Here is a 26,781-nt window from a genome sequence, read left to right as displayed (position 1 = left end):
GTGACTATAATAAATGGCCACAATTAGTGCTCTGCTGATGAGACTACTCGGTGGTCTCTCTGCTCTGTCTTGGACAAACCCCAGGCCAGCTCGCTTAATATAAATGGAGACAAGGACCCTTTAAAATAACATCAGCCTCTCCTGATTTCTGGGGGCGTTTTATCAAAATACCGCTGTTAACTGAATTGAAATCTCCCTGTATTTATCTTTGGAGTGTGTAGAGATGGGAACACCAAACCAGAAGCAAAATAAGGGTGCCCATTTCCCCCCTTCATGTGCACTCATGCATGCCATGGTTCCCAGAACTTGCTAACCAGCATGGGCACAACAGCCAAGGCAGTGCCACCAACATGCAAGCCTGCAGAAGGTGTCAGCAGTTGTGTGTGCAGCTGCCCCCTGGCCACCACCCCTCTCAGCCTTGCATCAAACCTTGGTAGCAGTCCAGAGGGCCCGATGTTGTATCTGTAGGTGCCAGCTTATATTCTGTTTACCTCTGCATTCATATTATACCCCATGCCTCTCTGAAGTCAATGGATGGACTCCCATCATTGCCATGTCTCTGGATGAAATCTTTCTTAACAAACAACCAGACCTGTCCCTGAAGGACCCACCCAGTGCATTCAAGACTCAACTTCCCCTGTAATATCTGCCAAGAGAATTAGAGATCTACTATAAAAAGAGGGAGCCCCAGCCAGAACTGAACTCCACGTCCTCCTGGTACCTTATTGGTAAAAATATTCACATCCAAGCCACTCTCAGGTGCTGCAGTGGTGAGAAAGGGTGCTGCATCAGTTGTAGTCTAACCGCCTTTCTCCTCGTTAGCAGCCCTTGTTTGTAAAGCACGCTCACGTTGTTTCATGAAGTGTTCTTACAGTCACTGTTTTAAAGGCATCTCTGTTGACAGCCATCCGGATCTCATTACAGCCAGGACTCAGAAATGAGAGCCTATAATTTAAGCACTTTTGCTGAAAAGGTCTTTAAAGACATTTATGCCCTTGCAGAGCCTACTCATGTATAGAATGACATGTATTTACTATGGACTTCTTTTGCATGTAAATATGTGTATAAATATGTATGTACATACTCACACGTATATACATATGCATATAGAGAGATATATGAATGTGCAGAAAGAGATTTCCAACATACTTTTATGGCCATTAAAATAATGATAATAGAAAAGCTCAAAAGGATTGGTTGTAAAACACAAACTGTAATCCTCTTGAGTTATTTTTCATCTGGAAGTACAAATTTTGTTTATGTAGTGTCCAAATGGCACCATCCAGCACAGCTGAAGATGTCTCCTGATCCATCTTCTAGCCCCTCCTGAAATGTGGTGACTTTTTCAGAACTGGCTAGTGGAAAAAGCTCCACCGTAAAAGCATGCTCCTTCTGGGGTTTGCACTTCTGCTTGATTTAATATTTCCTAATAACAGTTTTAGGAGAAATTGCATTGCACGGTAGAGGAACCCCCCACATACTCACTCCACCCCAGGAATTAGGTGCTTGTGTGTGGTAGGATTTATGATGGTTCTCTGTGTTCCTATTGCCAGAATATCTCATAAACTCAGAAAAGTTACGCAGGCATCAGTCTGTTTACCTTTGCATGAGCTTAAAGCTGATTTATTTGACCTTTGGAAAATAGGATAATACTTCTTGTTGAAAACACCAAGGAGTCCAGATTAAAGGAAGACTGTCAAGTAGTTTAAGCCCCAAATCTGAGCTGCCTTTAACTGTTATAATTTGAGGGCGATGCTCACTTAATTCAGCTGAAAAACTGTTTGCAATGGTTGCACAAGTATGCACACGGATATGTAATCTTGTACACATGTGTTGTGTTCATGTAGACATTGCACATGTTAAGCCCTGGGGTTCCTCAGTGGACGAGTGACTCTGGTGAGAAAACATTTTGTAATAAGTTGCTCCAGTGCAGACACCGCTTTAAAACAATGCATATAGTTTATGTGATGGCTTGCAATGATAATTATTTCAGTGTAAGTACACTGACAAGAGTTTCCTTAGAGAGAACAAGGTCTTGGTGCACAACAAGTACTTCCCCCCACAACCCAATAATTTGTCCACATAAGTCACCACTTTTTGTTCCGAATTTGTGGATAGGTTGTGCCTATGTGGCGGAGATCTCCCTGGCCTTAACTATTTACAAACATTTTAAAAAATTCTTTAAATGCAAGCCACTGAAATGCATGAATCTTCAAGCTCAGATGTGTGTGATGGCTGTTGTAACAAACCCATTTTGCATTGCTTCTGGTCAGTGAAGAATGTTATTAGCCAGTACAGTACAAATTGCAAACACACAAATCCAGCTCCTCTGCCGAGGATTTTCAAGTAGGCCAGTTTAAAATCAATAGTTTTAGTGTTCACCACAACCATTCACAAGAACTGACATATTAAAAACCAAGGTAATAGGAAAAATCAATTAATTCCCCTACTCCACACTGCCTGGCTCAGAGGTGGGTTGTATACAGAGGTATTACCAGCCTGTAGGTGTTTTAAATAGGTATTTTTGGTGAAATGGTCAGTTTTATTTGAAGTGAGCTTTTAAAGAAAAAAAAAAAAAGATCCATAGGTGAGTGATGTACTGAAGGAAGTATGGTTCCCCAGAGACTCAGAACACAGTTGAGATAAATGGATATTGCATAAAAAATATCATAAAGCATAAGTGTCTGTTGGGTGCCAGTGCAGGGTATTGTCAAGGTTATGAGTCCACAACTAGACTTTCATGCTCGTGTGAGTTATGGCAAGCCCTCATGCTTCCATAGTGGAAGAAGATGGCTTTTGTGGTCAGAAGACCTCAATCTTAGCCAATGTCAGGACAGAAACCAAGGTTTACCTCACCTGTTTATGCTCTGCCATATCTTCCTCATCCACAAAAAGGAAATGATTTGACTTAGTTATGGAGGTGCTTGCTATTTTCTATTCACTGTTGCCACTGTCATTATTATTTCCCATAGTTTCATAGGAGTCATCAGGTATATAAGTCTTTTCAGAAGCTTCTGAAGCCACAGCAATGTCTTTGAAATTGAAATAGAAAAGATGTGATTTCTAGCAGCATAGTGTCTTCAATTTCCTTATTGCTGGAAAACTGGATATTTGTATGAAATCAAACAGGACAGATGTGCAAAATGTGAAGTAGAGTGAAAAAAAAAAAAAAGAAAGAAAGAAAAAAAAAGAAAAAAAAAAAGCTTTTAAAGAAATTGAATGAAAAAGCTTTATTTTTCACATCTCTTTTCACTGTTCTTGTCATGCAACTTTGTTTTTATCTGGTATACAAGTATTTCTTAGTCAGCTTTCTCCAAAGCTATGTTTTAGAAAATTAAATAGCTATTAAGTATAGCTCCAGAAATTAAAATAGCTATTGCATTCCTCCAAAATACCTCCTTAAATCACAGTTCAGGAAAACATCATTCACCTTAATGGAGAACCACTGTAATGGAGCAAGAAGCAACTTGGAAACAGGAGCGGTGAAGACGGGAAGACATGGTTCAAGTTCCCTACGTATTATTTTAGGAAGCAAAACTATCCTTACACAAGTAACTCACACAGTTCCAGCCAGGTCCACATAGTTTTAGACTTGTTTCAATCTTCTCTTCCCTCTTCTCATTATATTGAAAAAGCCTTCAGAAAATGTGTGTTTGGCAAATGTGCATACATATATCTTAAAACACAAAGAGAACTATATTCATGCCGAGGGCTGGATTCATTTGTTCTTATGTGGGCTGAGAAAGGGTCCATGCACTCAGATGTGTTTCACAGAGAAACATGCACCTAGATATGTTTCCCCTTCTCAAGGTTGCAGCCCGTGTTGATCACTAGGCTAATTCACAATACACCACAAAATGTAATGATATATCCTATTTCCTGGGTACAATAGGACCACTGTTTAACAGCTTGCTGTACTTTGATACTTTAAAAAATAACAGCCAGAGAGTTGTAAGAGAGGTGTCCTTGCCATGCACAAGCTAAGATAACCATGGGAGGTATAGTCCCTATTTCTCATGACCAGCCTGTGTAAATCTGTTCTGTTGGCTTTGATTCTTGGTTTTATACCCAGAAGTGTTTAAATTCAGCTAAATGTCCAAACAGATTGAAACTGCATTTAAACATTAAGTATACATCTGCAATATTTGTTTGTACCTCAGAAGCTTCCCACATTAAAAAAAAAAAAAAAAAAATCTTAAAGACTGCCTTTCTGAGTCTGGTCCTTGGTGGCTGATTTATTAGCTTTTCTGTTTTCATCAATGTGTTCAAGTTGCTAAAACCCATCCTGTTAAGCTTAATGTGTCTGGTATTCATCTTCACCTCAGTACCATCTGCAATAACAAGCACCAGACCCCTGCTCAATGGCTATAATGCTTCCTCAGGAATATTCTTCAGTAAAAATAATAATAATAATAAATTAAAAATAAAAAGAAGAAAAGGATGATTGGGATGAGCCTGCCTCCAGCTTGGGGCAATCCTTTGGTCCTTTCTTCATTGATAATCACAGTAAGTTGTTACATTGCATGAAAATTAATTTTCTAATAAAGAAGGTGGAGGGGTTTCAAGAATCCTCTTTTTTAATGAGCTTGCAACATGGCAAGTAACAGAGGCTTTTCCTGTTCCTGTGGGAAGTATCTGTTTTCTTTATTTCTGCAATAGTAAAGTTAAGCTGTGAGCATTGTGTAAACACCTAGTAAAGTGTCCTGCAAACATTTGCCCCAGTGTAAATTTGTGCGTTCGATGACATTTGCTTTCTGTGGTTTCTTTTCCATGTGCTTCAGCTCTCTTGGTTGAAATACCACTTGGCTGACAATAATATTAGAGACATAATTTTCACAATTATACATACATTCATATTGGACATTTGAAGTAAAATTCACTCCAAAGCATTCACCCCCTAAAATTTTCTCAGGGCCTTCTGAAGAGGACCAGAACCCATGCTATGCCTGGGCTGAGTATGAAAGCTGGGCAAATGATACAAGATTCCACAAGAGAAGCCTACCCCTACCAATACCACTTCTAAGACCTCCTACATCTGATGTGTTCACATACTTCATGACCCTTCAGGGATTTCTTACCACAATTGATTGTCTCCCCTTGAGTGTGATATCCACTACACCTTACAAAGGCATTGTCCACTCCATCTTCCCCTTTCCTTTGACCTTTGAGTACTCCACTCTTCTGCTGTATCAAGTTGGCAGCACTAGAGGGTGGTTTTAATCAGACTCAGGTGATGTTCAGGCCCTCTAACAGGTTTTAATGAAAGAAGGAATGACTGCTGAGCAATGATGATCCTAGTGAACACCTGCACATATCATGTGCTATGGGTATGCTCAGCTCTGCAGTTAGCTGAAGAATGACTTTTAAATCAGAAAACTGCAGAAATTCAGACCCATTCACGGATATCCTGCAAACAAAAAAGGGAACTGTAATCGCTGAAAGTATTATGTTGTAAGTAGTTCTGTATGCAGGTCCATTAGCAACAAACATGTTGAAGGAAGTAATTATTGTGGTAAATTTATTGACAGAGTTGGAAAATCCCTTTGTATTACTTCTCTCATTATCTTCACTTTTTGCTTTGTTCTGCATACATTCAACAACACTTTGCTTTGTTCTGCATACACTCAACTCTGCTAACTTGGTCTCTCCAGCCTCAGACTAGAATTGCAATGAGACTTCAAAATGAGGCAGAAGAGCTGGGTATAAACAACATAAATAAGACAGAAGAGGCAAAACATCTTCAGAGCAGCTGCTTTAATACCTTTACTAAAATAAAATAAAATAAAATAAAATAAAATAAAATAAAATAAAATAAAATAAAATAAAATAAAATAAAATAAAATAAAATAAAATAAGGAAAGGTGTGCGAATAGTTAAAGGTGACTGGAAGGCTTCAGGTGTGAGAGATGTCCAAAGAAGGGCGACGAGTGGTCGGGTGCTTGAGCGGGTCCAAAGAAGGGCGACGAAGCTGGTGAGGGGCCTGGAGAGCAAGTCCTATGAGGAGCGGCTGAAGGAGCTGGGCTTGTTCAGCCTAGAGAAGAGGAGGCTCAGGGGTGACCTTATTGCTCTGTATAAGTACATTAAAGGAGGCTGTAGAGAGGTGGGGGTTGGCCTGTTCTCCCATGTGCCTGGTGACAGGACGAGGGGGAATGGGCTAAAGTTACGCCAGGGGAGTTTTAGGTTAGATGTTAGGAAGAATTTCTTTACTGAAAGGGTTGTGAGGCACTGGAACGGGCTGCCCAGGGAGGTGGTGGAGTCACCATCCCTGGAAGTCTTCAAAAGACGTTTAGATGTAGAGCTTAGGGATATGGTTTAGTGGGGACTGTTAGTGTTAGGTTAGAGGTTGGACTCGATGATCTTGAGGTCTCTTCCAACCTAGAAATTCTGTGATTCTGTGATTCTGTGATCAAGAGTTTATCTCAGATGAGTTCCACACTCGTTGATATCTTAAAGTAGATTATTGTATGAGAAAGAAAGAGTAGAAATTCAGCTTAGCCAGTTTGGAAAAACACAGTTAGAACGCTGATTTTGTTTATGTTCATTTCTGACCACATTAGCAAGAAAGCTACACCTACTAAGATGTAGGTTGATTCCCTTTGAGCCATTTGCAGTAAATATGAGTTTAAACAAATATAAGTGGTTCAGATATTCTGTAACTTAAGCACCCTGGAGGATAGCTGGGAGTGTGTGTTGCGGGGGGGGGGGGGGTTGGCCACACAGAAAACCTGACAAAATGCTACACAAGAGAGTTATGGCTAAAGGGGAGAGTTATGGAGAATTAACAGTACAGGAATATTGATGGATAGAAAGCTTCTTCACAAAATCAAAGAGATTAATTTGGCACAGGAGCATTTCATTCCAAATATGCCAGAGCCTCTGGTAAACAGCCTGAAACTGGATGGCTGAAACAGGACTGATGCGCTGGTGGATAAAGTTGGTGGCAATGAGTTTTGTAACAGGATTCAGAGCAATTTGGACTTTTGAGCACTTTGAGATCCAATGAAAAGCAGGAGATAGGAGCCAAGCGTGTAATGATTATTATTGTTATAAGCGATATTACTGCACCAATATGGTTGTGAGTGAATCAGCAGATGGCAAATGCCTTTCAGTGAAGGCAGAGGCAAAATAGTATGCCTGGTAGCAAGGAGTGAAGCTAATGATGATGTGCAAAATGAAACAACCATTCAGCATGCTGATCAGGAAAAAACATTTGGGAGTCATTGTGGAAAAAAACATGGAAACCATTAGTCCAGTTCAGAGTAGAAGCAAAACTAAAAGCAAAAGAAGTAACGTTGTTCCTGTACAATGTTTTTGGTGGATCCCTTATTTCTGAGTTCTTCCTGTTGTTTTTATTGTGCCCACCAGGAGCCACACAGACCTGCTTCACTTGATGGGGATGCTTTGTTTTTGAGCCAGGCCTGTCCAGAGGGGTGGATGAAGCTCTCTCCATGCAAACATCCTCATGGGGGAGTAGGACATGGGGCTGAGGCCAGAAGGCAAAGAGGTAAGTGCAAGGAAATCCAAAAGTTCATTTTAACTGTGTGATGGGGATTAATTACACAGCATGCAAAGGGCACACAGCAAGGTCTCATTCATTATAGTGCAACCGCTCTATCCCTAGCTGGCCACAGCATCCCCCATCTTCAGCAGCATTTTCCAATAAGCCTTTCTGGCTGGCCAGGCTAGACCCAAACCATTAGTGCATAGGCGGTTGGCTTTTGTTTGCTTTTCTCCTGATCCCCTTTTTTTTTCAAGTAGGCTCTGTTGCTAAAGTGTAAGAGTGCTTCACTCCTTTTAAAACAGAAAGGTCTGAGCCCAGTCATCTTCTAGTGACTCCCTTGCAGCCAGTTAGCCCACAAAAATAAGCAAACTGAAGAAAGGAGTCAGAGCCTAAGCCCTTTATGTGAGATTGATTGTAAAGTTGGTGGCAACATGACAGGCTGATTTGTGGTGGCTCCTCATAGCTTGTTTGAACTGTAAACCTCGGCCCCATTTATTTATTGTATCAACGCAGCTTTGTCACAACCAGCCTGAGCGCAAAGGCTTGTGTCTTGTGCCCTGCCCGAGGAGTTCTCAGCCCTGTGCAGATATTCATTTGCGTGGGGACATCCGTGTGTGCTCCCCCTGGCCCCGGGCTCCTTCACAGGGAGCTGGACCCCTCCATGAGGCTTAATTCCCTCTGCTGTCATCTTTTCCACTGATAGCTGGAGCAGCTGTTTCTTCTTCCTCGGTAGCATGTGGATTGCCAGAAAGCCGGAGGGGCCCACCAGCTCATTTCCATACTTGGATCTGGGTCTGTATCTGCATCATATTTTCTTGAAACAGTAGTCGCATAGCGGGTCCCTCTACCTTCTACACAAACGTGATTTAATGTCTTCCTCGGGAGCAGTGAGCTCATCTGCTCTAACATGAAATTGTAAGAAGGATTGTCTCTTCGCTTATTAATGTAATCACTTTAGACTACTTGATATGTCCTGTATACAGCTTACAGGGTAGAGTTTTATAGCATATTACTGCACCTCCATATAAGTCTAAACTGGTCATAAAACATAATCACTTACTGAAAAAAAATATTAACACTGCTGAAACTAGGACACAAAAGTGATTTTCATAGCAACGGATAAATAAAGGCATTGGCAAAAGTCCTATTCTTTCGCACAGAAAAATACAGATAAAATGGAAAACCTAATACCTTTCCTCCATCTCTTTGTCACCTTTTACCCTTCCCTTCACCTTCAAAGCACCTCACCAGCTTCAAGCAGAACCACAGTACTGATGGCACCAAAAGGACTGCAAACTCCTGACTTGGTCCAGCAACATGTGTAGTTAACAGAGGCCTACAAAGATGTTTTCATCAGGCAGTTCCAATGGCAGTCTTGGAAATGCTTTTGCCATTTGTCTTATAAACATCAGTCTTTGAAGAAAAAGAACAACACTGGGAAGCAAGACCATGTCGGACCTACCAAAACCGTGTTCTCTCTGAGTACCAGTAAGCAGCCTCGATGCAGACTCTGATGCTGAGTAAAGCTTGTCTAGACACAAAATTAGATCAGGTCAAAAAGACTACTGTATTTCTGCTCTCTTCTGTTTATATGGCTCATATCAACACAGTATTTTAGTATGTGATAGCTATTTATGTATTTAACAGTTGTTAAACAGCTGTGCAAAGCACTGTCTGGATATTTTTATTTTAGTTTAAAACTGAGTCAAAATACAGTTATATGTATAGTATGATTTAAGAGCAACCTAAATGGACCAAATTTAAACTGAAGTAAGTACACATCCAAGCTTTTTGGTAAGGTTTAGTTTTATTAGTTTAAAATCACACCTTAATTTAAACCATACCCGCATCCTGAGTCCAGTCTTCACCGGTATTTAAATAGCCTTTTTTTCCCACCGCACCTAATAGTAGGAAACTGAGGTTTGGAGCTGCAGGGCAGGTTGGCTGTGGTAGAAGAAGGCGTTAACACAGGATCTCTCTCAAATCTCAACCCTTGCACCAGCCCTCTTGAAGGGGAAAGAGTGGCCATGAACCCATCACCCCATAGCTAAAGGTAACCCCGAGGTTTTTGAAGGGACTTTCTCGGCTCCCAGTGAGGGAATTAAAAATGTCATTACCTACCTAATGAAAATGACCTTGTTGTCAAACACTCATACATGCACAGATATAATAAAACATGATATTCAGGGAAGGAAAGAGTATTCCTCCTCCTCCTCCTTCTGTTGGTTTCCACATCTGTTTTTGTTTGAAGTTTCATCTGGTTATCTGGATTGCTGGTCTTTTTTAGACTGAAGGGGTCTAAGTAAAAAAGCCACCCTTATTTTCAGTGGCCATTTTTAATAGAAAGTTCCATGTGACAAAGATAATCAAAGAGCAGGGGTAGCAAGACAGCTCTGGGTGAGGGATGTAGGAGGGGAATTACAACCTGATAACACTGCAGTAAATTGTTTCTTAATATTTATTGCACTGTGTTGCTCAAGGGCCTGGATGGCTTTCAGAGAGAGAGCACATCAGCAACAGCAGTGGGGTTTTGTGGCTGGTGGGCAGTGAGGAGGACAGTTATTTCATATTTTAGTGACTAACCAAATGTCAATCAGACCCAGCACTGGTGAAAATGTTTCCAAGGAACAAATGAGCATCTTTGGGCCTCTAGCAGTTTGTTTACATACCAATAAATAAGCACTTGCTCCTAGCCAGAGAGATCTGAAGGGTTTTCAAATGCAGAAGGCAGAAGCCTAGGACTTCTAATGCAAGTACACATTGCTGATAGCCTTGAGGTGAGCTATCTTGCTGGTCTGCACTCAGCTTCAAGGTTCCCCTGGGATCCTATATGTCTATATGGGACATTTCACAGCAAGGCACACACTTCCCCTCTTGTCCTCTGTGCACCATCCCTCCTAAGGCTCTGTTTCTGCTTGTCTACACCTTCAGAAAAAAAAAAAAATAATAAAAAAAAAAAACAGAGTTGTGGTTTTCTTCCACCTGTAGTTGCCCTACAACTTAAGGCAGTAACCACTCCTCACCGTCACATCCTCTTGGCCTATGAAGATGTTCCATGCCTGCAAGCTTCTCCTCACCAGTCAGACAGCTAAAGACCTTCCTCCAAACATGGGACACAAAATAGCTTTCTGGACGATCCACCCCCACACCTGTCACAGTCAGTGAGACCAGCATCTGAACAGGTCAGCCCCTGTTTGGAGCAGAAAGTAGGTTACCAGAGGGAAACGCTGCATATGGACTGAACAGGCAAGGAGGGAAAAATACAAAAGGGTACATCTGCTGGTCTGTAGGAAACTCAGACTGGCAGGGCTTCTCTTGACTTCTGTCCCTGCTAACAGCCCTTGATGTTCCTTGCTCAGCCTTTCTGCAGACATCCGTTGTGTACTATCAGCGCACTGCTACAGCAGGAAGTGCAACAACTACCAGTGAGGCACCCTGCAGGAGGCAATGTCCCCTGTGGTTCACACCTCACACCTATCTAGTCCAGCAAGAGCAGCCTGCAGGAAGGCTGCAGCCACACATTGACCAGATGGGTAGGCTGAGACATGCCATGACTTACTAAAGCCTTGACCAGCCAATAGAGTATCCAAGGTTGTGACCTCTGTCCCCAGCTTCCACCCTATCTCCTAACCTCGGACCCCTAGCAGCTGATGGCTAGTGTAAAAATAAAGAGTCACAGGCACCTAGCAAAGAGATCTGCAGGGTTTTCAATAGCAAAAGGCAAACATCAAAACTATTTACATAAATCCACCTTGCCAACAGCCATGAGATCTTCCCTTCATCTGAATAATGTGTCCTACATGGAGTCCTTCAATGGTAGGACAAGTTTATAAACACTCGCAGGATAATTTCCAGCAGGGTAGAAACAAATTTGCCAGAGCTGGAAAAATGAATCTGTCATCACAAGATCAGTATTTGGAAGTAAAAGTGTTCAAGTTTAGCTTATAATATTGTTTGCCTTGGCTTCAAGTCTATCACTTTTAACGGATGCTTTGTATTTCAGAGGCATAGAAGTGAAGGAGTATGTTCTTCCAGTGAGGTTTCAACAACCTTTGGGTTTGGAAACTTCTCACGCAGCTGATCTTTCCATTTTTTACTATGCACGTGTAAAAAATGGCACGATCTCTGTTATTTCAACAGGTGGCTTTTCACTGTAATGTGCTCTGTATGCTGAGCAAGGCTTCATTGCAGTCTTGGAGCAAGGCGTCTCTGTGAGCAGAGTAAGCTCAGCCCTCATATATTAATGTTGACAGTGCAATCCTGAAATCAAAGTTTTGGTAAAATGATACCAAGCAAATGGATTGACACAGGAAACAAACAAACAAATGTAGTGGCTGAAAGCTAGGGAGATTTGTTTCACATGCTGAAGTGAAAACAAACTGAATCTGTCCATCAGCAGATGGGAACTAGGAACAATTGTCTCTCAAGAATGCTGAGCTCTGCTGCAGACAGGTTTCATCTCAGTCAAGCACAGGATACCTATCCATATTTCATGTTCCCATGTGGCAAGAGAAAATCAAATCAATCCTAAAATGTGCAACAGAATGTATTGTCATTTCATCATCCTGACCTTACTCAGCCAACACCATCTCACCAAGGAACACAAGGACGACCTCATTACCTCACATAAACTTTCTACAGCATCTTTGTAGGTGTTTCAGATCAATCTCACATCTCAAGGGACAAAATAGATCTGAAAAAGTAATATATTATACATATTATATTAAACATATATATATACACATATATGTGCATACATATATATATATCTCTGTTCCCAGAAATACTTGTTTAACAAAGATGCCTCCTGCCCTTTAGCAAAGCCATTTGAAAGGGAGCATGTCACCCATCAGCCAGAAGAGACAGACATAAGAGAGACGAAGATTAAAGAATTGCTCCAGAATATGCATAAAAAGAGGCATGATTGATATCGCAAGGAATATTTTGGGAAGATGCTTAAAAAAAAAAAAAAAAAGACACCTATGGACGAAAAATACCCACTTAGCCTTTCTTTCCTACAGGGAGGAACCTAGGCTCTGACTCATTTTTCTGATTACTATTCCACATTAGCCTTTTTAAACAATGTCATTCAAGGAATCTCACCTGCTGTGCCTTGTGTAAATTGCCCTTAAAATAATCTATCATGCCAAAATGATGAAAAAAAAAAAAAAAAAGTTAAAAATCGATTCAGCAAATACAATGTTTCCCCCCAGCAGGCTTATTGCTATTGCTTTTCATTTTTTTTGCTCAGTTTCCTATTCTGCCTCATTCTTTGCAATACAAATAGCAAAACTGGCAAATAATTTGGGAGAGACTTAGGCCTCAGTAAGTCTTGCCCATGGTGCATTAGTGCAGTAAAACTCGTCCAGTGTTGAAAGTTCCCTAGTAGAAACCCCCAGACTTCAGTTACCACCCTTGGCAAGGCAGTTGGCAGGGCTGGTCCTGACAGTTCTCATCGCTGCAGATTCCTGGGCTGTTGGCTTTAGTAAGTCTCATCACAAGGGCAGGGGTCTACACAAAAGCACAAATCCCATCTGGTGGACTTGCCTCAACCTTTACAAAAAGCAAAAGACAGAAAGAAAGAGTGCTCTGTATCTCTCAGGACAGTGCCTGGTTTTATCAGTGGGAACTTTGTGAGCTTGCGCTTGACCACATTGTACTGTAACCCATCCCCAGTCCTAAACTAACAAGACTGACTGGAGTTTGGGGTTCCTATAGGAATTCAGTCAGTGAGTTTGGAGCAGTCCATGGGGTACTTACTGAACAAGAGCCTGGCAGGGCTCAAGGTTGCAGCAGCACATCTGCTCCTGGCATCATCCAGCTCACCCTCCCCCCAGCCTCATGGGGATCAACATCCACCAGTATGGGTCCCCGTCTGTGCACTGCCAGTTCCTGTACAGCAGAGGGTCCTCCGACCTGTGTCTGTGTCAAATGAAGCATGGGAAAACAGCTCCCTGTAAATTTGAATGGGGCGAGGGAAGGAGAAAACCTGATTACGTCAAGGCAAATGGCCATGAGATTTCCAACTCCCAACCTTGCAATGGCAGCCTGACAGTCTCTGGGTTCAGTGTGACACCAGACAGGGGGGCAGCAAGTCACTAAGTCGTGCACAGCAACCTGGCATCACTGCCATGGGGAGGACAAACTGGAGAGGTTCCTTTTTGTTGTGCCAAGGTGGTGGGCTAGGTCTGGGGATGGGCCATGGAAACGTGGAGTGCTGCTGCAGTGACACGGGCTGGCTGAGGAGCTCCAGCACTTCAGAAACACACTAAATAAACAAGCAGACGAGGGACTGGTAACCACCACTCCAGTAGGAAATCTATGCAATGAAAAAGTCATCAGCCTTGCTTTTTTTTATCCATTCCTCTCATTCCTTAGATTGAATTTCTTTCCATGCCATGCTTTCCCACTGCTCAGCACCCCCCCCCTCCCCCTTGCCTTCCCCCCTCATCCGTTTCCTTCAGAGCTGCAATATTGGCCACCAGCAAGGCAGAAAAAGCTGATAAAAGATGATGCACCGCTCTCGTTATTCCATAGTTTTCTCTCGATGGATTTAGAAAGGTCCCGAATGCAAAGAAAAATTAAATCAGCAGGTAGGAAGAAAGATGCAAAGTGAAATTCAAGATGCTGGAAAGCTGCATTTCTCCGGAGGTCCTACTCTTCCCTCCATCCGGAAGACAGGAAAGAGCAGACTGTTCATGACAGAGGAGAGAAAACTTCTGGGGGTCTTTAGGGGGAACTCAATCAAAGAAATTATTTTCCCACAGACCAGGGCTGAGAAAACCTTAATGGCTTTTTCCTGATTGAAGAATAAATCAACTATTAATTTATGACCTGAAGTGTATATAACAACTCTCCAAATGCTTTCCAGTTCCGCGAGCAGCAGTGCTCGTATCCTTTCTGTTCGACTTTGCTTCTCACCAGCTAGTTCAGCTAACGGGCTAAATATTCCTCACAACGCTTCACCGGCTGTGGGCTTGGAAAAAAAAAAAAAAAAAAAATCTTAATTAAAAAAAAGGCCGGCCATGTGTTTCCAGCATATATGTGTGCATAGAGATCCACATGTATTAGAGATAAAGCTAAGTGCAAGCACATGGCGTTTGCGTGGAGAAGCCAAGGGACCATGTGCAGGTTATTAGCGAGGGGGGATCCTGCCTGCCGAGGGGCTCAGCACACCCCACCGGGGCACGCCGCTGGCTGCACCTCTGCCCAGCTGATGGATGGCTCCGGGTCGCTTTGTTTGTTTAAATGGGAGCCAACATGTTAACAGCATTAAAGAGGCAGGCTAAATAATTTGCCGGTCCGGCTATCAAGGCAAGTACGGTCTCGGAAATATATGGGCTGTATTTAAGAAACTGAACCCCGCTGAGCCTTCGTTTGTATATACATAGCGTTTGGGCAGACGGCATAAATTGTAAAATAAGATGACAATATTAGCATCTTCCCTTGGCTTCCCCTTGCCGAAAGAAAACCACAGAGGGAACACCATTCAAGCATTTCCTTTATGCTCATAAGTTAATCAAGGAGCATCAGGGAATAAGACAGTTTTATAGCTTTCCAGTAAAATGCGATACAACTCGCAGGCACTGAGTGATTTTACAGTTACCTTTCCAAAGCGTGGCAAACAGAACAACAACAAGAAGCAACTAAAAAACGCTTGCGCCTCGCTCCCGAAAGTTGCCCAGAAGGTTGCAGGAGAAAATAACGTGGCTGAGATTCCCGAGCCGGCCGCCTGCAGCCAGCAACAACCATCATGAAACCACGGAGCATCTTGAGCAATTTACGAGAGGATCGTGCTCGAAATATTAAGGCGCCGCCACACAAACACACACACCGAAAAAAAAAAAAAAAAAAGAGAAAAAAAAAAAAGTGATCTCTCTGCTGTTTCAAATTCCGGCTCGATCCTGGAAGGGGTTATTTTTCGTGGTGCTTTTGGCAAAGCTCTGCCGAGCGCCGCTCCGTGCTACGGCCGCAGCAGAAGGGTCCCCCCGAGGGCTCCCTGTCCCGGGAGGGGATCGGGTTGCGGCGCAGCCCCCCCGGCCTGGACCCCCCGACATCGTCCCTTTTCCAGCTCCCTTCCGTCCCTTCCCCAGCCATCCCGGGGGCAGTCCCCAGGTCCTTCCCCAGTGTCCCCCCTTCCAACGCTCGTCTGCGTTTCCTTTCGGCCCCGCTGTGCTCAGCATCTCTGTGGAGGAGCCCCAGGGCTCCCTAAATTTAGACTGGGAGAGGAGAGGAGCGAAGGGGGAAGCCCGGGGGTGGCCGCAGCTCGGCGGCACCTCCGCCTCCCGCAATCACTGCCGCTGCGCTCCGCTCCCAGTCGCCTCCCTGCGCCGTTTATAGCCCAACAAGTTCACAGTTTACACGCAGTAAAACGTCAATATCGCGCTAATGGTCGCGGAGAATAAGGCTCTTCGCAGGGATCCTCATAAAAGCCCTTTATTTAGTTTCAAACATTTTCTCGCAATCAATAAAAGTTGGCCGTTATCTCCCGGCGCATTTAGCGGGGAGGTTTATTGCCTGCCGGGCGGATTAAGGGAGAGACAGGAGTGCACCATACAAGGAAGGGACTCCCGATCCCCTAGATCTGAGGCTCGGGTTCATAAAATATAACCATCCATTACGTTGCCGATATCTGGAGCCAGCAAACATATACAGACTATAAATTGTCGCCGGCGGGGTGCGGGCCGGGCGCGGGCGCGGGGGCTCCGCCCGCCCGCATTCCTCCCCGCGCCGGGGGGCGCCGGGGGGGCTCCCGGCCCATCCATCACCGCCGTTATGACTCTGCGATGCAGCAAATGGGTTGTGTAAAGAGGCAGCGTTTGACAAGGTGGCATGGTTATCCTGTCCAAATGATGCATAATATTAGTATTAGGGCTTAGATCATCGCATGCTTTTAAAATCATCACCGCTAACTAGAGGGGGGGAGAGTGCTGGGGGCTGCAGGGGGCAAAAGTTTCCATGCAGATAATGATTATAGATGGCGGGATTTACGGCGAGGGGTGCGCTCACAAATAAACACGTCTACTGTAGCCGGAGCAAGGGGCCGGATCCGGCCGGGGCCGCTCCCGGGACCGGGGCACCTCGCACCCCCCGGGGCCGTGCCCTTCCCGTCCCACCCGGCCCTGTCCCCAGGGAGTGCTGTCCCCAGAAAGAGGAGCCCCCCCTCACCCGCCGGCTGGTGACCGGCCACGGCTGCGGTCACGGACACCAGTGGGTGGGGGCGGAGAGGGGCTCTCCGGAGCTGGAGTGGGGGCCACCCAGGCCAACTCCTCCCCACCGGGATCTGCCCTTGCAAAGCAGGGTGGCGAGGGGAATGGCACCGGGATGCCTTCGGGGAGAAGGGGCTGGCTCCGTGCCGCAGCTCTTCTTCCTCTCCCGCTTCCTGGCACCGGGGTCAGGCACCGGCTGGAGGCTCGGGGCTCCCGGCGGGGCTGTCCCGGTCCCGCACGGGTCAGAGCACGCAGCTCTCCCGCCGAAGGATTAAGGGAGGGAGTACGGGAGCCAAGGCGAGAGGGGCAGAAAACAGCAAGGAGAGCCCCAGCCCTCTCCTCCCCGCCCGGGGCAGCTGGGCAGCGCCGGGCCCCGGCGGGTTGCGGCGTGGAGCAGTTTTTCCAGGGGAAACTGCTCTCGGCTGCCGCTCAAGTCAGCAAACGTAAAGAGGAGAGGAAAGGGGGGGAGGGGGGGGGCAGAAAGTGCTTCTTCATTTGGCACGCACCAAAGCGCGTCTGCGCCGCCGCCTCGCCGCCCGCACGGCCCGGCACGGCCCGGTACCGGGGCAGGGCCCGCCAGGCGGGACAGCAGAGCCCGGTGACAACGGGGCCGTGAGGAGGGTAAAACCCCAGCTCGGTGTGATTTACCAGCCTTCTCTGACCCGTGAATAGCTGACTTCCACGGCTGGTGACGCATTAGCGGAGAAACGGGGTTAGCGTGATTTGTGGAGCCTGTTTGTCCCCCCGACCCCTCTTTTTGGCTGCTGGGCTCAGGAAGCCCTCCATCCCCTCCATCAGCCCCTCCGCACCCCCACCGCCCCCATCCCCTCGCCCCCATCCCCGCACGGGTGACCCGGCCGGACAGACCCGTCCCGGTTCGGGCCGCCGAGGGCTGGGCACGGCGGTGCTGGGGGAGAAGAGCCGACGGTAACGGAGAGGCGGCCTGGGACCAGGCGTAGCTGGAGGGGTGTGATGGCTGCAAACCTTTGATTTGGGGTTTGCCTGGAGAAGGGGGGGTGGAGGAGGGTGGCCTGGGTTTTTTAAGGCAAGCAGAAATTTGATTATAGCGTACGGCAGAGCTCTGTGATTTGCGGTGAGCGGATTTCATTAACTACGGCCGTTTGAGTCCCGGAAAACCGGCTCGGGCCCGCGGGGCCGGGGACGAAGCTGACCCCGAGGGCGGGCGGCGAAAGGGGCTCGGCGGCGGCGCCGGCGGCTCCGGGCTGCGGCGGCCGCGGGGCTGGCACGGCCGCGGGGGCTGCTCCGGGACGCCCGGGGCTCGGCTCCCCTCGCAGCCCGCAGGCCACCGGCCCGCAGGAGGAGAGGCCGGATCGTGCCCGGCCCCTGCGCTCGCTCTCGGCGGGGTGCGCGGCGCCCGGGCCCCTCGGTCCCCCTCCGCCCGTGTCACCTGCTGCAGCCGCGACATTGGAGGCGGAGGGGCTCGCTAAGCCCACCGCCGGGGATACCTGCGGCGCTTCGAGCTCTGCTGGTGCTGCCGGCGGTGGGCAGGGGGTGCCCGGGCCGGGGGCGCAGCCCGCCCCCTCGGGGGCTTGGCGCTGCCTGGCGGCCCGCCGGCGCAGGAGTGGAATGGGGTCTAATTGCCGTCAACGAATGTCACCGGCAGAAGGAAAAACAAAAGCTGCTTCCAAGGCTCCCAGAGCAGAATTTGGCAGGGCTCCTAAAGACACCAATTAGCAAAGGCTAAACCCATTAATGAAGTGGCGGCTCTCTGGTTTCAGCCAGGTGGTGCAGATCAGAGCGCCTGTATCTGCAGAGCAGAGCTCCGCTTCCCTCCAGCCAGGACCTCACAGCAAACCTCCACATCAATAATACGCTTAATGGATCTCATTAGGGCCGGGGCCGCGAGTCCCGGCCTGGGAGCAGGGGCTGCGAGGGGAGCGGGGGGCAGCGCACGGCCCGAGCCCCCCGGCCCCGCCGCGGACCAAGGGCTCCCCTCCCGCCCTGGGGAGCGATGCCCGGGGCCCAGCGCCCTCCCCGGGTCTCGGGGCTCCCCGGCTGCCCTCCCCGCCCCGACGGGGGGCTCTGCCGCCGCTCCCCGCGCAGGTACCAAGCGCTCCCCGCTCCCTGGCCGAGCTCGCCGCTTCGCGCTGCACTTGGAGGCGCTCGGTTTTGCACAAACTCGCTTGTGTTGCTTTCCAATCGAGGGGACCATGGCATCGCCTCGCCGGGCTCAGCTCCCCCAGCCTCGACCCCCCCTCCCCAGCGCCTGTGTGTGCCCGGACCCGAGCGCCCCCGGCCCGCCGAGCCCGGAGCATCATCGTCTGTGTGCGGCCGGGGGTCGCGGGGGGGCGGCGGAGAAGCGCGGTCCCGGTCCGACCCGAAGCGCGCCCCCGAGGCAGGGCTCCGGGACGGGAGTGAAGGGTTGTTTGGGGGATTTTTTTTTTTGCAAATTGATATAAAAAGAAAAGCGTCCGGACCTCACCTCTGTAATGCGACAGGGGAGGAACTATTTCCGCTTCAGCTAGGAAAAAAAGCAAAAAGCAAAAAAAGAAAAGCTCGGGTGGGATAAGCCCGGCCGAGGTGAGCTAGAATATTTAGCTAATGGAGGTGGACTGTGAAAGGAGACTTCATATTTCTCTCCTAGGAGTCTCTCCAGGTCCGCAGCCGAGAATACACACAGCAAACGTTGTGCTTGAATTATAGCTGAGGGTTTGCTTTATTTGAATTCACTGGTGTTTATTTAAGAAAGTGAATAAAGGTTTTGTGTAAACAGCCATTATTTCTGATGAGCGCTCAACAGCAATAAGAAGGGGGTGGTTTTTTTAGTCGAGATTGTGGCAAAAGTTGACATTTCGGAGATTGCAGTTTGTCTTGCCGACGCCAGGCAGTCCCGAGGCATGAACTGCAGGGAAAGCTGTGTGTGCGTGTGAGTGTGAAACGGCGATGCCGAGCGAACCGGGGTCTGAAAACAATTATTTTTTAAGACATCAGCTTAAGCCCGACGTTAAAATAAAATAAAAATATTTTCCTAAGGAGCGGGGCTGCTCTCGCCGAGCTAACGAGGAGGGAGCCGAACTCAGGTTTCGCTGCCGCCGCCGCCAGCCCCGAGCCCGTGGGGCTCTGGGGGCGGGGGGGGGGAAAGCGGCCCCGACCTGGGGGCACGGTGGGACCCCTCCTTTCCGAGTGGGACCCCAACGCCAGCTCGTTGTCAGGCCCCGCCTGGCCCTTTCTTCACCCTTCCAGTAAATCTCTTGCTTAAAATATTGCATCTTTTTTTTTTTTTTTTTTTTCCTGTTAACGTGACTATTGTTATTTCCGAGGCTGCCTCGAGTCTTTTCGAAGGTGGGAGGTTTCTGGTAAGAAATAGGGCAAGAAGAACAAGATGTCGTTGGACTTGGTAATGTGGGAAATGTGGGATTATTGGGAAGCTTCTCCCCGAGAAGGAGTCGGCAGGACCTGGCTCAGACGAGCCCGGCTGCGCATCTGTGCGGCTGTGGACCCAAAGCTCGCAGAAGGGGCTCAGATGACGAGGCAGCCCGAAAAGGCCTCCCGGTTCGTTATTTATTCGATTTCCCACACATGCGAGGCAGGGAGGAGGCAGGGAAACCTCTGCTCTCCGTTCGGCAGAGTGCACCGCTCCCGTTCCTTGCTCTCCCTACAATCGCATATCCGAAATAAGCCCGAAAAAGTTCCGCTGAGCACTCGGAAGTGAAAATCCCGAGAGCCCGGCCGGGACAGCACCGGGCAGTGCCAAGGGAAGCCCCATCCGACCCCTCCCGGGGGACATGGGGGTGTCCGGCCCCAACCCGGGCAGGGGAGAGCCGCTCCGAGACGGCCCCGTTGCGGCGGGTGGGCGCAGCCCCAGGGATTTGGGATCGGCAGGCACAGGTCTGCAAAGAGTCACAAGGGATTTAGGGGGGAGAAAGCAATCGGCTCGAAGGCGGTGACCACCGATTTTAAGAATCGGGTCAGCGGGGTAATGGGAGACTCTCGCAGCGTGATGCTCGGCATTTCGCATTCAGAAATAACCAGCATCAAAATTCTTTCGTGTTATCAGACGTGGAAGAAATAAAGCAAACAAAAAAAGGGACTCCCCGGCCTTTTTCGGACCTGATTTTGGGTGGTTATTGCATGGAGGTACGGACAGGTCGACTTCGGCGATGGCTAGCAGTGGAGCTGGCTGCAGTTCCGTTGCTGGTTCGCCTTTTTCCGCGGAGGTTCAGCTTCTTTACCAGCAGCCCCGCGGGACCAGGTGGGCTCCCTTCCCACTCGAGACGGGCACAAATCTCCCCAGCAGCGCATCTTTCCCAAAGCTCGTTGTCGTGGTTTTGCTCGACCTGCCCGAGGACATGTACAACGGAAGCAATGCGGGACAGAGATTTTTTTTATGTCTTTTTCCTTTCGCAGGGGGGGAGAGGAACAAAATTACTCCCAGCCTTGCCATTTGGCCGCGGGGCCCTAAGCCTGGAGGCGCAGGGGAGCCCCACTCGCCTTCACCTCCAGTCCTCCGGCCCGAGCCGGAGCGATTTTTAGCTCGTTCATTTGGATCTGAGCATCTTTTCTCGTTACTTAGTTGTTACAGTGTTATTTTTCCCCCCTTTTTGCCGTGTTATCGTAGAATAACTCTCCCTGCTCTCTCCCGGCCGCGGGGTCCAGGAAGGGGGTCCCTCCCGTCATTTGGGGAGACCAGGGCGTTATTTGGAGGCGGCCTTCGCACAGCCAGCCCCGCTCTTAGAGGAGGCGCAGACTCCCCTAGCCCAAGGGAAGAGAAACTCTCCCGACTCGCCTTTCCTTCCCCGTGTGAGCAGAGCCACCCCAGCCCCTCTCTCCCCGACTCCCGAGCCGTGATTTGCCCCGTGCCCGCTCCGCACGGCTGAGCCTCGAGGAAACAAAGCCCCGCGCGTCCGTGAGGCGCATCGCGCTGGTGTGACGGGACAGAAATAGCAGCCTGTCGCTGGACATCTGTCCCACGGCTTCCCTCGCTCTTGGCGGAAGTTACAAATCCCTCGCAGCAAACCCTGCGCTGATGTGCACGGCAGCGGCCCCACGAACGGCCGCTTGCTGGGGCTGGAGGCAAGCAGCAGGGCCCACTGCGCGCCTCGCGGCCCCCCAAAAGGCCATGATACCCCCTGAAAAGCCTTCAAGGGGGACTCAAGCTACAAATCCCCTCCAGCTCCTTTCCCCGATGCCGCCCGCTTCCCTGCCGCACCAGGGCTCCCCGAGCGCGCTCCCCATCGCGGGCGCAGCAGAGTTTTGTGCGCAGACTTCTGAAAATCGCCCTGCCCGCTGTGGCTCTGCGCACTCCTTTACCCCTCGGTTTCCACTCCTATCGGCCCCTTTTCGCCCGCCCCACCAGCACGTCGCCCCTCCGGGGCTGCGCTCATGTCGCCCCCCCCCCCCCCCTCCTCCGCGGGTCTGACGTCACCGTGGGCTCCCCCGTGACGTCACGGGGCACTGTCGTCCCCCCCTCCACCCCGGCGGGCCGGGGGGGTTTGGCCACGAGAGCGAAATCGGCGCAAAGCCGCGCCCCGCAGCCCCGACCAACAGCCGCCCATAGATAAATACACAATACATCGAGAAAGTGCGATCGGCTGCTTTCTCGCCCAGTTGCTATTTTGCGTAGTCAAATCCTGTTCTCGTCCTCGCCTCCGTTCGCGAAAGAAGGTGAAAAAATAATTAAAAAAAAAAAAAAAAAAAAAAGGCGAAGACTGCACCGGGAGTCCTTCCCGGCGAGGAGCAGACAGTGGCTGCCTTTGAGCGAGGCGTAGGAAGCTGGGTCAGCTTCACCAGCCCTCTCCCCTGGTCAACAGACTGACGTGGTTACAAACCATAGCAAACATTTTATTTACAGGAGATATATATATATATATATTTATATATTTTGTCAGTGCAGTATTTCTTGGCCGGATTATTCGAAGCAACACGTCGCAACCCACGAGGATGCTGGCAAAATACTTCACATTGTAAATTGGTCGGGGGGAGAGGGAGGAGGGAGTTCAGAGCCACGTTCTCGGAGTCCCTCGCTCGGACCTTCCTGGAGAGGGCGAGGGGCGGGAGACGGAGAATAAAATTAAAAAAATAATAAAAATTAAAAAAAAAAAAAAGGAGTCCCGCTCTCCTGCGAGCAGCAGCGCCGCAGCTCGCCTCTCGCCCATCGGCCCGGGGCCGGAGCTCCCGCTCCGCAGCCGCTCCGGGTGCGGGTGCGGGGCCCGGCGGGCCCCCGTGCAGCGCTGCGGAGCCGCGGCCGGGCGGCGGAGAGGAGGAGGAGGATGAGGAGGACATAAATTAGCGCTGGGGGCCGGCGGCGGGGCCGGGCCGCCCCGTCTATAGCGCGCCCCGCGGCTCGGGGCTGGCGGCGGGCGGCGGGGACGGGAGGCCGGGGCTGCCGGGGGGCTTGGCGGCCCCGGCGGGGGGCAGGCTCTGCTCGGCGCCCTCAGTCCTTTCCGTGTCGCTGGGGGCCATGTCGAGGGAGTCGGCGTCGCTGCTGTCGCTGTCGCCGTCGGAGCGGCTGGGGCTGCGCTCGGGCTCCCCCGCGGCGGCGGCGGGCGGCGGGGCGGAGCGCGGGGCCGCCGGCTCCGGCTCCGGCGGCGGTTCCTTGTCCTTCTGGGCCTGCGCCTCCTTGGAGTGCCGCCACTTCATCCGGCGGTTCTGGAACCACACCTTCACCTGCGGCCAGGCCGCCCTCAGACGGGCAGCACGGGACGCGCCCCGCACCGCCCCGCACCGCCCCGCACAACCCCGCACCGCACCGCCCGGCCCTCTCGTCCTCCCCGCAGGCCGGCCCGAGATAGAAAAAGAAAAAAAAAAAAAGGTCCACCCGGCCCTCCTCGTCCTCCTCTGCCCCCGCCCTTAGGCGACTAAGGTGGCTTTTTCCTTATTATTTGCGTGTTTCAATACAAAAGGGGCCCCCTTTTTGCTTTGATATATTTTTTTTCTCTCTCTCTCTCTCTCCCCTTCTACTTCTTCTTCCAGGAAACCAAATCTTGCTCAAGAAACCACAGCGTTATACAACTCCGTGCGCTGCCGGCCCTCAATAGTGGAATCATCGCAGAGTGGCGTTTAATGATTCCGTTTGAAGAAGAGTTTTCACTTCCCCTGAACTGAGGATTTCACAATGCGGGGAGAGATTTAGAGAGAAAAAAAAAAAAAAAAAGAGCGAGAGGCATTAAAAATAGTGTGTTCGCCTCTACTTCCTTTGACCCAAGCTGCCTCCTGCCGCGAGTTGCACTGCACCAAAGCGCATCCTGATGCTCGGCCCCGGGCCCTGCCCCCGAGCAGGCCCGTAAAAGAGCAAGGAAGGCAAAAAGCTTTCCTGCACCCCCCCCCCCCCCGCCCGCCCCCACAGTGTTCCCCTGAACAAAACTGGAAGTTAGGAACCCGGGAACGCACGAAACACAAGCGAAGCCGCCCTTACTTGAGCATCCGTCAGCCCCAGCATCGCCGCCAGTTGCTTTCTGTCGGGTTTGGTGACGTACTTCTGGATTTCGAAGCGCTTTTCTAAACCTTTCCTCTGCAGGTTGGAAAAAACAGCCCTGGACCAGGAGCGCTTCCTCTTGTAGGTCTGAGGCAGCGTGTCCTTGGTTAGCACCGCGTACGGACCTGCGGGGGCAAGGAGACACGGGCCGGGGGGCGGCCCGGTTAGCACCGACGCCGGGACGAGGGGCTCGAAGGAGACAGGGGCAGGGAAGGCCCGAGCCTACGAGTCCTACAAGCAGGCCTGCGGTCCCTCCGACACGAACAGCACGGATTTTAGTCCGTGTTTCCCTCTCCCTCCCCCCTCCCCAGCCCCTTCTCTCCAGGCCCAGGTATTCTTTCTGACTGGCCGGGGGGAACCTCTGTGTCAGGCCCTAGCCGCTCTGCCTCCCCCCACGAAATGCACCAAGCCTGAGCCTCGCTAGAAAAAATAAAATCGTGGAAAAAAATAAAAAAAAAGAAAAAGAAAAAAGAAAATGTCCTGGCGTTTCCAAGCGCCCGGCGAGCCCCTTCGGGCCCGGGGGCCGCTCCGGGACGGACGGGGGGGGACGGGATGTACCTGGAAAAGTGTCTTGAAACTGGTGCTGAACTGAGCTCCTTGGGGTTGTGTTTAAGGGACCCAGAAGAGCAGAGGCCTCGTTAATGGGGTCTAGAGACGCGAAGAACTGGCTGGCGGAAGGCTGCAAGCTGGGGAGATGAACCCCGCTTTGGCGGCTGGCGGTTAATAAGGAGGTGAGATCTGCGAGCACAGAACAAGCACAGCTCCGTTACACCGCGGTCGAGCCCCCCAGCCCGGCACGCCGCGGGACCCCGGCGGGGCTCGCCCTGCCTCGGCTCGGGGGGCGCGGCGGGGCCCCGGCGCTCGGACATCCTCCCCTCCGGTGGCTGCTCTGTCAGGATGTTTACGCGCTGCGAGGGGAGATTGATGGCAGCCAAAGCCTTTAAAACCGGCCCTGGCGGCCCACGAAAAGCCCGGGCCGGGCCGGGGAGGCCGGCACCGGCCGGTTCAGCTATTTTTACGCTATCGCTATTTTGCGGAGCGGCGCAGCGCGGGGCCGGGGGCTGTTTCGGGGGGTTTTGGGGGGGGCATTAAAAACTCGTCCTCACACCGCTGACGCTTCTCTCGGCCGGTTCGCACAGGGGGGCGAGCCGCGGGGCCCCGCGGCCGCTTAAAGCCCCCCCAAAAGCCGCGCCGAGCCGATTTCTCTACCTCTCAGCGTGTTGCCTTCCTTCACTTTGGGGTCGAACTCCGCCGACAAGATGCGGTCGATGCCGAATTTCAGGTCCTTGCTGGCGGGCGCCGGCGCCGAGCCGTGCGTGTGGCCCCCCGGCACCCGGCCGGGGGCCGGAGCCCCGCCGCCCCCCGCCGCCGCAGCAGCCGCCGCCGCCGCCGGGGAGCGGTGCTGCGGGGGCCGGTGGTGGTGGTGCGGGGGGTGGAAGGCGGCCGAGAGCGGCGAGAGGCGCTGCGGGAAGGCGGCGGCGGACGGGGCGTCGGGGGCCACGACGGGCGTGGGCCGCAGCGGCGAGGCGGCGGCGTGGAAGGGGCCGCCGTGGTGGACGGCGCCCAGCGCCGCCGGCAGCCCGGCCCCGGGGCCGCCGGGCAGGCTCTCGGCAGGGCCGGCCGCCGCCTCGCCGCCGGCGTGGAGGATGTCGGCGATGCAGAAGGACGGCTTCTTGGCCGCGGCGGCGTCCAGAGGGAAGCAGCCGCCGGCGCCGGGCCCCGACGCCGAGCAGTACGCCGCTGACCAGAGGCTGAAGTTGGAGGCGTAGAAGGGGGCCAGGCCGGCCGTGTACATCCTGGCGGCCGCCGAGCACGGGCTCTTCTCCCCGCCGGGGGACGCCGCTCAGCTGCCGGGAGCGCGGCGCGGAGCTGCCCGCCGCCCCGGGAGCATGGGGAGGGATGGCGGGGCGGGAGGCGGCGGCGGCGGCCGGAGCACTTGCCGAAGGGGCAGGAAAAAAAAATCTAAAAAAATTAAGAAGTCAAAAAAAAAGCTGAAAAAAAAAAAAAAAAAAGGAAGAAGTCCCCAAAACCAACGGCGAGAGGGAGAGCGAGCGGGCGAGCGCGGGAGAGGAGCTGCGCAAACAAAACAAAACAAACCCCCTTCCTCGCACTGGGGAAAAAATCCACCCCTCCCCAAACTTTCTCTGGCAGCCGCTCCCGGCCGCGCCGCAGCCCTCGCTCCCACCGCCCCCCGGCACAACGCGCCCAATCCGCGCTCCGCGGGGCCGGGACGCGCCGCCCGCAGACACGCCCCGGGCCGGGCCGGGCCGGGCCGAGCCGTGCCGAGCCCTGCTGGGCCGTGCCGAGCCGGGCCGAGCCGTGCCGAGTCCCGCAAGTGCCGCGCTCCGTGTGCCCCCGGCCCGGCCCGGCCCGGCCCGCAAGGTGTGCGCCCGTCGGGGAGCGCCCCGAGGGGGAGCCCCCCCGCTGCTCCGCGCAGCGCCTGCCCCCCGCGCCGTGGTTCCCAGCGCGGAGAAACGGAGCCGCAGCCGGAGGCTGGAAATGCTTCCCGGTGCACCACGTTTCCTCCCGGCATAAATGAGCCTCGGCCGGGCGGCAGCGAAATGGGTGTGCAGTGATCACGCTCGCAACGGAAGGATTTGGGGGAGCTCCGCGCTGCTCGGGGCCCAGGGCGCGTT

The 26,781-nt window shown here is 51.3% G+C and overlaps 1 protein-coding gene and 1 long non-coding RNA gene across 3 annotated transcripts; one reads left to right on the top strand and one right to left on the bottom strand.

Annotated features, from left to right (window-relative positions):
- Nucleotides 1-5,303: 5,303 nt before the first annotated feature.
- On the top strand, nucleotides 5,304-10,370 carry LOC110353862 (uncharacterized). The gene is made up of 3 exons (XR_002405003.4): nucleotides 5,304-5,451; nucleotides 7,366-7,504; nucleotides 8,742-10,370. It is a non-coding gene; the product is annotated as an uncharacterized lncRNA (long non-coding RNA).
- A 12,121-nt stretch (nucleotides 10,371-22,491) lies between these two features.
- HLX (H2.0 like homeobox) lies at nucleotides 22,492-26,533 on the bottom strand. 2 transcript variants are annotated; one of them, XM_027453109.3, is made up of 4 exons: nucleotides 25,355-26,513; nucleotides 24,704-24,883; nucleotides 24,086-24,270; nucleotides 22,492-23,337 (listed from the first exon to the last, which is right to left on the bottom strand). In XM_027453109.3, exons 1-4 carry the CDS (start codon nucleotides 25,938-25,940, stop codon nucleotides 22,996-22,998), a joined length of 1,293 nt encoding a protein of 430 aa, XP_027308910.1. In that variant the 5' UTR covers nucleotides 25,941-26,513; the 3' UTR covers nucleotides 22,492-22,995. The 2 variants fall into 2 exon arrangements, with proteins under 2 accessions (XP_027308910.1, XP_027308912.1); XM_027453111.3 differs by lacking the exon at nucleotides 24,704-24,883 and having other exon boundaries at nucleotides 25,355-26,533.
- Between the last annotated feature and the right edge of the window lie 248 nt (nucleotides 26,534-26,781).

The sequence above is a fragment of the Anas platyrhynchos genome, chromosome 3 (assembly GCF_047663525.1).
Source record: "Anas platyrhynchos isolate ZD024472 breed Pekin duck chromosome 3, IASCAAS_PekinDuck_T2T, whole genome shotgun sequence".
Classification (NCBI taxonomy): Eukaryota; Metazoa; Chordata; class Aves; order Anseriformes; family Anatidae; genus Anas; species Anas platyrhynchos.
Note: the sequence above shows the minus strand (reverse complement) of the source record. Positions and strands in the feature narration are given on the sequence as shown.